This window comes from Sander lucioperca, chromosome 16, assembly GCF_008315115.2.
Source record: "Sander lucioperca isolate FBNREF2018 chromosome 16, SLUC_FBN_1.2, whole genome shotgun sequence".
NCBI classification, from domain to species: Eukaryota; Metazoa; Chordata; class Actinopteri; order Perciformes; family Percidae; genus Sander; species Sander lucioperca.
Genome location: NC_050188.1, coordinates 27,450,752 through 27,459,352, shown reverse-complemented (window position 1 = coordinate 27,459,352; position 8,601 = coordinate 27,450,752). Strand labels below are relative to the sequence as shown.

The 8,601-nt window shown below is 40.7% G+C and overlaps 1 protein-coding gene across 1 annotated transcript; it reads right to left on the bottom strand.

The window, feature by feature from the left end:
- Positions 1-3,537: 3,537 nt before the first annotated feature.
- Positions 3,538-8,525, bottom strand: rpa3 (replication protein A3). Its single transcript, XM_031279326.2, has 4 exons — positions 8,270-8,525; positions 8,064-8,138; positions 4,201-4,312; positions 3,538-3,762 (listed from the first exon to the last, which is right to left on the bottom strand). Exons 1-4 carry the CDS (start codon positions 8,366-8,368, stop codon positions 3,680-3,682), a joined length of 369 nt encoding a protein of 122 aa, XP_031135186.1. The 5' UTR covers positions 8,369-8,525; the 3' UTR covers positions 3,538-3,679.
- Positions 8,526-8,601: the final 76 nt, after the last annotated feature.

Sequence of the window (8,601 nt, the reverse complement as noted above, 5' to 3'; positions counted from 1 at the left end):
GTACCAGAGTCTGGTAGGACCAGGCTAGTGTACCAGAGTCTGGTAGGACCAGGCTAATGGACCAGAGTCTGGTAGGTCCAGGCTAGTGTACCAGAGTCTGGTAGGACCAGGCTAGTGTACCAGAGTCTGGTAGGACCAGGCTACAGCTCTTAATCATCATCTGCCTCCTGTTTACGCCGGCACGTGCATGCCCAGTATACCAGAATGTTGATGAGATATTTTGGTTTGGCCGTGTTAGTTTAAACAGAGATTAGTTCTTCTACTGGAGATAAAACACTGGGGTGCACGGAGATCACTTTTGGCTCAAAACTCTGCTAAAAACAAACAAAAAAACATTGCAATGTAAATGTAGCCTCAGAACACGCTTGGAAAGACAGATGAAAGAAATGTTGAGTGAAATATTGCATTGAGTTACAGAAGCAAGTGGAACAGAGGGCCAGCCTGGAAGTGACATCATGCCTTTGGCTGCTATTCGTTAGGAAATGGAGGATCTGATTTTGGAACTTGCCCTATACCAGTGCTGCATCTCATGGCCCTTATCTGATAGCTCCTCGACTCCTCGGTCCTCAGCTGAACCAGAAGTTGTTCTGTTCCTCATAAGCGGAGTTTGACATTCGAGCCAGGGGGGGCAAAAAAAAACAACTCTTGTAGCAGCTGAGACCTGGCCTACCACTTGGGGAACACTACTAGTGCAACAGTAATTTTTGTTTTTTGCGTCCTACATATGGTCTCAGGTGAGAGCCAGAGCCCTGAAAAAATATTTTTTTTACTAAAGCAGTAGGCCTATATGAAATCAGATGTATTACCTACCACCATTTAGTTGTTTTGTGTTATTTAAAATATTTATAAAATATCTGGTCATGCCATGAAACAATGCAATTACCCGCTTCAGCCGCCGGGGGGGGGGGCAGTGCTCCTCCTGCCCCCCAAACTCCGCGTATGCTGTTCCTCCTCGCTGTAGGCCGTCTCAAAGCTCTTATTCCTGCCCTGAGGAGCGAGCATCGAGGAGGGATCATCGAGGACCTATAGGAGGAGCTATAGGCGAGGATACAGAGAGCAGCCTTCCCTGAAGCTGGGCAGCTGAAGGAGTTGCTAACTCCGCCCAAACAGCTGACGTATTCATGTGATGCTTCAGAGGAAAGGAGGTCTCATCTCTCTAAAACACATTTGCTCGTTGCCTCTCCTCCCGTGATTTCCTCGTGTCGCTCCCGTGCCTCCTGGGACGGGAGGGAGGGAGGCAAGTGGAGGAGTCAAAGAGGCAATTTCAGCGACATGAGAAGCACCTCTGGACTTCAAAATCAGGATACCTCGGCCTCTGCAGCATCAGTTTTTAAACATTCTTTTTTTCTTTTGAATCTTTCTTTCGAAAGTCCCCAACTTAAGGAAGTACAATACTAAATCACTTCAGTTCCACTTTAAAGACCGAGACCCTGAGAGGCTGCAGCTCTGTGTGTGTAGACCGTTTGGAACCAGCAGAGTGTGCTGTAACCAAGACGACGCTGTGACCCTGTGGCTCATTGAGCTGATCACTGACACATAAAACATGTCCATCAGATGGTACATGTTGTGCTAGACTGGTTTACAATCAAGGTTGTGAGTGAATTCAGAAAGCCAAATTTAATTGAAATAAATAATAAAAATAAAAAAAACTACATCTTCAGGAGCATAGTTCTGTCATGTTCTGGTCCATTTAGTATCCATATTATGTATCTATCCAAGAGAGATTATTTCATATTAACTGTATAGCTGTATCAAAAGCAGCACATGGAGCTTTGGTTTTGAATTTCTTTCCTTTTTTTCATCCAAAACAGCTCAACAAACTCCACAAAAACCACTAGGTGGTGCTTCTAAAGGCAATGAAAAAAAAAGCTTTGGTCAAAGCTGTTCCCAAAAAGCAAAGCCCATCTTTCCAGCTGACTACCGTCAAATCTCATTAGTCAGCTGTGTTGGCAAAGTGCATTGTGGGATCCTAAAGAGATGCCCTTCTGGAGGACACGGCTTCCAAAATTGCCCCATCACAACATGACTTTATGGCTGATAGATCAACTGTCAGTGCTCTGATTCAGATCCTGCGATGTTGGTACGAAGCACTCAATAACGATTCCAAAATGGGTTGATGCAGTTTTTTGTTGATTTGTTGTTGAAAAGCCCTGTCAATTGCTCCGTACACTGGCTGACATGTCTGTCTCATCGTGAGGAGCTATCTTGAGTGACTGTCTAGATAAGTGGGGTTCTTGTGTCAAGTCCCTGTGCAATACCAGCTGGTGTTCCCCAGGGGGGGCTATTGTCCCCATTGTTCTTTGTCATTTGCGTCAACCGCCTGAATTCCCATCTGCCTCCCTTTTTTTTATCCCTGTGAAATTTGCCCATGACCTACTAATCACGGAGCCCCTGGTGGGGTCTCTACCTGGCCTGACTCAGAAGGGCTTGGGTTCTGTGGTTGAATGGGGACAGGAGTTTTCACTGGCAATAATTTGAGCTAAGACCATGGATATGGTAATCAGAGCCAGGAGAGAGAACATGAGATGCACCCTATGAAGCTAGGAAGTGGACCTTTAAAGATCTACTGCCCTACAAAGACAAAAGACCTTAACTCACTAGAGTGTAGAACTGAGAAAAATGACTTTAAAGTGTTTTAGCTGTCCAGACAAATGAATTATAGGTAGGACACTGGAAATCTGGCAAATACATGTAGATGTTTTAGTAATACTATTTACCTACATAAAAACTCAGCTCAAACTTGACTTTTTGACCTTATTATATTAACACCTGTATACGATCTAGTGATCATGGCATATATTTTTGATGATTTAAAATGACTTCTAGCCATCTACTTATTGCTATCCTGTACCCTAACTCAATTTGAGTGCTGCAGAACAAAGTCAGAGCGGTAACTGGCGTTACGGTGTTCTGCCTTGGTGTCTCCTGGGCTTTTGGAAGTTACTGTTAAGACAACCCTTTATTTTCTTGAAAGAAAACTACAAAATTGAGTCAAGACACTTATCCACATGATAAAGGATGTTTTCAATGTCCCAAAAATATCATTAACTCATTTTCGACCAAAAAAATAAGTTACAGCCTTTTGCCTTTGCACGGCAGAATAGTGCCCAACTATTTTATATTAAAGGACAATTCTCCTGTGAAATCTTGTGTTACGTGGACGCGCCGACAATGTTGTTGCCATTACTGAGAGTTCCCCATGCAGACTGATCTCATTAAAGTGGGGTATGTATGACACACCAATTCATATGCCATGATTTTCGTGTGGGAGACAGAAACTACACACTATAGCTTTATAGGATAGGTTTACTTTTGTTGTGTTAAACTAAAACTATACTCACATGCACGTATTCAAACAGTTTTGGGTTGCTGTAATAAATCCTCCTGTTCATAATGGCCCTGTATAAAAATCTGCAGCCCTTCCATGCAAAACTGCATTTCAGTTTTTAGCTGAATGGCAGAGGGACAGTTGCACAGAGGACAAGAGAGTTTCACAGTAAGAATTCTCATTTAAAATAAATAAAACTTTCCACTTCATTTGGTCTTTACACATTTTATTTTACTGACAGAAATGACTTAATATTACAGATTTTCTTTTGTACAAATCAAATTTTCACTCAACAAAAAACGGGCCACATGAAACAAACAATGGCCAGTGAACTTGTTGCCATGGCGACCCTCATCCACTTGCAGCCACTTCAAAAGGGTAGTGCTGGGGGAACTCATGGATGACTTTCAGGGCTTCAGCATACAGCTCTAGATCTGTGGGATGAATGGACACAACATACTGTAAACCAGCACAGATCAATGCTGTCTTCACCTGGAAGGAAGGTGGGGGGGGGGGAACCGATACAGCAGTATCGCGATATTTTCCGTGGCAATACTTTATCGATACACAGAGGCCAAGTATCAATCAATTATTATACACAGTATGTGTTGGTCAGTTTGTCCCATTCTGCAGCAGTAACACTGAAGTGATAGAAGCAAACAGAGCCATTTATCATTTTAGATTAAACATGTTGACAAAATCATTTGAAATTGGGAAAAATTTGAAGTTGGGGAAAAAAAGGTAATAAATTGCAATACATCGCAGAATATTGCAATATGTTTGAAATTGCAATGCTATGGTGTGGTGAGAGAAGTATTGTGATGATATGGTATGGTGAGGCCTCTGGTGAAGGGATAAGAAAGAAGACCTACCAAAAGGAATGCCCTTGTCCTCTCGCAGCACGTTGTACGTGCTGGCCATTATTGCTCCTTTGTTGGACACCATGCCGACGACCTCCACAACACCACTCAGCTCCTCGTCCAGCTGGGGGGGGGTTAAGATAAGATAGACTTCATTAATCCCACACTGGGGAAATTCCTGAGCTACAGCAGAAAAAAATGTACACACATCAGAATAACACAAATACACATTAAGTAGACATAGGAGAAAAAAATATACAAAGTATAAGAAATAGAAAAAATAGAATTAGTTATAATAATAATAATAATAGTAATGAAACAAATATTTACACTATTTTAATACCATTATCTTGTTGTTGATTGTTTGATGAAGTAATTGTACTTATGGGCAGAGGTGGAAGGAGTACCAAAATATTCTACTTAAGTAAAAGTACGATTACTTTGATGAACTTTTACTTAAGTACAAGTAAAATAACCAGTATAAAAATCTACCTGAGGTCAAAGTAAAAACTAGTTCATTTAAAATCTACTCGGAGTAAAAACAGCAAGGGGAGATATATGTTATTCTATTTATACTTATATCTTATTTATTTTTTATTATACTTATTTCATTAAATCACCGTCTTTTATGGACACAAAGCAACACACTAAATAAAAAAAGCCTTTGTTGACAGATATTTGATGGACCTTGTTCTACTCAGTAACAGATGGGATTTCAAATGGAGCTAAGTACAATACTTCAAACCAAACATACTTCAGTCAAAGTACAGATTTTAAAAATGACGCTAAAAAGTAAAAGTACACAAAAAAAAACTACTCACTTACAGTAACATGAGTAATTGTAATTGCTCATGGGATATACTTTAAGCATACAACGCTATACTGTATATCAGTGGCAGATGAAATGGTCAGAACTTAAAAAAAGGAAAGCAAAAAGAAGAAGTAGCAATACCACACTGGAACTCTGTTACCAGTTCTAAATCAGAGGTACTAGTACTAGCAGCAAAATGTACTTCAAGTATCAAAAGTAAAGTATTCATTATGTTGTTCTATCAAATGATATTACTGGTTTATTGCTATTGACACAAACAGTAGGGCTGAGCAATATATGGATATTATGATAATGGAGTATTGTGGTAATGGGGTAGATATTCCTTAGATTTTGGATACAATAATATGACATAAGTGTTGTCTTTTCCTGGTTTTAAAGGCTACATTACAGTAAAGTGATGTACTTTTCTGAACTTATCAGACTGTTGTAACTGTTCTATTATTTACCTTTACCCACTAAGTCATTATATCCACATTACTGATGATTATTTATCACAAATCTCATTATGTAAATATTTTGTGAAAGCACCAATAGTCAACACTACAATATCGATAGAGATATTTGGTTAAAAATATCATATCTGATTGTCTTCATATCACCCAGCCCTAGCAAGAATCGTTTGGTACCACTCTACTTGAAGGTATCTACATAAGAGTGACATGACACTGTCATGACACATGAACTCTAACTTCTCATGACAAAAACCTAATGACACTTAATGACAGAAGCGTTATGTCATAAACGTTTATGACATGTTAATGTTTATGACACGTTCATGACAGTGTCATGTCACTCTTATGTAGATGCCTTCAAGTAAAGTGTTACCAAACACTTTCATCTTGTAGCTAGTTGAAGTGAAGCTAATTTGAACCATTTTGGATCCTGTTTAATCTGCAACAATGTATCATATTTCATAAACAGAGGTTTTGTTTCTTTATAATACTTTGCCATTTGCTGTAAACTTTGCTATGAGATTTTATTCTCATATTGCTCAGTTTAACCCTAACCCGTTAGAACCATACGACCGCACACTACTGAAAAGGAGGGGAACAGGGCAAGAGTTAAAGTACATGTGGAAGTCCACTTCTAGCAGTACATTTGTACTGTAAACACGACCAGGTATACACATTCACAGCCCCCAGCAGGCGCACTGATATTTGATATTTAGTGTGCAGACAGAGATTCACTGATTGTTGTACACTACATGTCCCAAGTCCACCCTCAGTACTAGGGACAGACCGATTTTTGGCAGTCTGCAGATGATCTATGTCAGCGTTTTATTTGCCTGATAACTGATAAAGTTAATGAATTAAAAGTGTTCTACTTGGACTCAGCTACAACTCTGGGTCTGTCCCTCTGCTTCAGTTTCACTCACCACTGAGTCTGACTTAATGTCCCCCCCCCCACATCACTATCTGACTCTGTTACTTTATCATTTCTTAAATACTTGCACTTAAAGTTTTGTGTTGGAGTTTGTAACATTCCAAAATCTTAATTTTGACTTAGAAGATTTTCATTTTCACTGTAAATGCATATCGGTTCCAAACATCGGTTTCATTAACTACTAATAATCGGCGCCGGCCCTGAAAAACCAGTATCGGCCAATCCCTACTCAGTACGGTGAAACCAGGCCCCCAGGAAGTGCGCCGGGCTTTTGAGCAAATTGAACATGTTATATGAAATGACTTTACTGTTTGTCACTGAGCGTTGCCAAACGTTACCACTTCCACCTGCCGTTAAACGCTGTGCCGGTGGAACACAAGCGGCATGCCTCTCTGACGACCAGCAAATGGCGCTGTAGTGAGCGGCCAGCGCTGCCAGGGGATTGGTTGATGCCGCTGTACCACAGTGGGAGCCATCAGCCACCGGCTGGTCTATATCAACGACGTTTCAGTTACGGGATAGTTCCGGTGCTGCCGGAGGTTCTGCCAGATGTCCCTGATTTTCGGCCTGATGTCCCTCACCTGCCACTTTCTTTGTGTTGGTATTGTAAACTCTGGTCAATTCGGGAAAAATCCTCCACACTCTCGACAGCCTTTTTAATTCCAGAGCTCGCCTCCCTACCTGCACACGTTTCACCAAAACAAGTTCCTTCCCGAGGCTATTTTGCAGAGAAATGCCAATAAACCAGAGCAGGTTTTTCTCCCATCCAGGAATGCTGTGTGGACTAACCAGACCCTCCTCCGCGGTGCTGTGGAGGAAGGTCTGGCAATGCGAGACTATGGCGCTACTGCTTAATCAAGTGTCTGGGATTATCAAAGCAAAAACAAATGCTAAACTCTATGATTTATCTCTATTTATTTATACAACACGAGAGACTCTAAGCTAGCTCTAATTATGAGTCTGTTGATAAACAAGCTGGTTTATGTTCTTTCATATTTAGTGTGGTAAATTAAATTAACAACCCAGTGTCTAACGTTGCAGAATTAACAGTCATTCCCATGTAGAGCTGGGCAATATATCGATATCGTGATATGAGTCTAGATATCGTCTTAGATTTTGGATATCATAATATGACATAAGTGTTATCTTTTCCTGGTTTTAAAAGCTGCATTACAGTAAAGTGATGTTATTTTCTGAACAACCAGACTGTTGTAACTGTTCTATTATTTACCTTTACCCACTCAGTCATTATATCCACATTACTGATGATTATTTATCAAAAATCTCATTGTGTAAATATTTTGTGAAAGCACCAATAGTCAACACTACAATATTGTTGCGGTATCGATATCGAGGTATTTGGTCAAACATATCGTGATATTTGATTTCCTCCATATGGCCCAGCCCTACTCCCATGTGGCCCTCTAGTTTGTGACCAAGCTGACACACTATGATGGGGCAGACATGGTGACATGAAGGGTCTATGGCGTCATTGGAGGATGTTTCCTAATGTTTCTACAGAACGAGGATTAATTGTCAAATCATTTTAAATTCAGAGGTTTAACGTTGTGCCGAAATGTAACAAAGACAAATAACTTCAGTCCACCAGATAACTTGTAACGTATAACAGATTCAAGAAGTGTAACGGCAGTCTACTCACAACACACACAAGTTCAACTGTTGCAATCTTTCCTTCTCCATCCGACACAGTGAACGTTTTTCCTGTTGGGTGAACCTGGCACAGCAGGGAAGAAACGCTCAACGTTAATGACATTTAGCTAGCCATGATACATGACAAGTTAGCCAATGCTGGCCTTGCAACTGTTAAAACAACTTTTCACTCAGACTGGCTAAAGCAATACTGACCTTTTCAACACGCCCAACAAAGCAGACCGGTCTGCCTATGTACTGCGACAACATACCGCAGGTTATTCTGGGTTTCGGGACATCAAGTATACCTTCCATTTTACGGTTTTTGCTGTTATGGCGTTATTAAACTCCAGACAAAGCAATATCGCGCGGGAAACGTTTAGTTCGATATTTTTTAATCACACGCAAGCCTACACGGGCGGGGTATCAACATTTCCGTTGAAAACACACGGGGTTTGTAATAACGGCAAGCGCAGGAATACAAATCGAACGCTTCCGACGTTTATCACTGCCATATCCGCTGTGCTCTAACATTTTATTCCCTGGAA

Coding starts and splice junctions, on each gene's coding strand:
- rpa3 (XM_031279326.2), bottom strand. CDS start 8,368: ATGGAAGGTATACTTGATGTCCCGAAACCCAGAATAACCTGCGGTATG. Junction 8,139..8,269: donor TTGTTGGGCGTGTTGAAAAG/GTCAGTATTGCT, acceptor CTGCTGTGCCAG/GTTCACCCAACAGGAAAAAC. Junction 3,763..4,200: donor GGACAAGGGCATTCCTTTTG/GTAGGTCTTCTT, acceptor TTCATCCCACAG/ATCTAGAGCTGTATGCTGAA.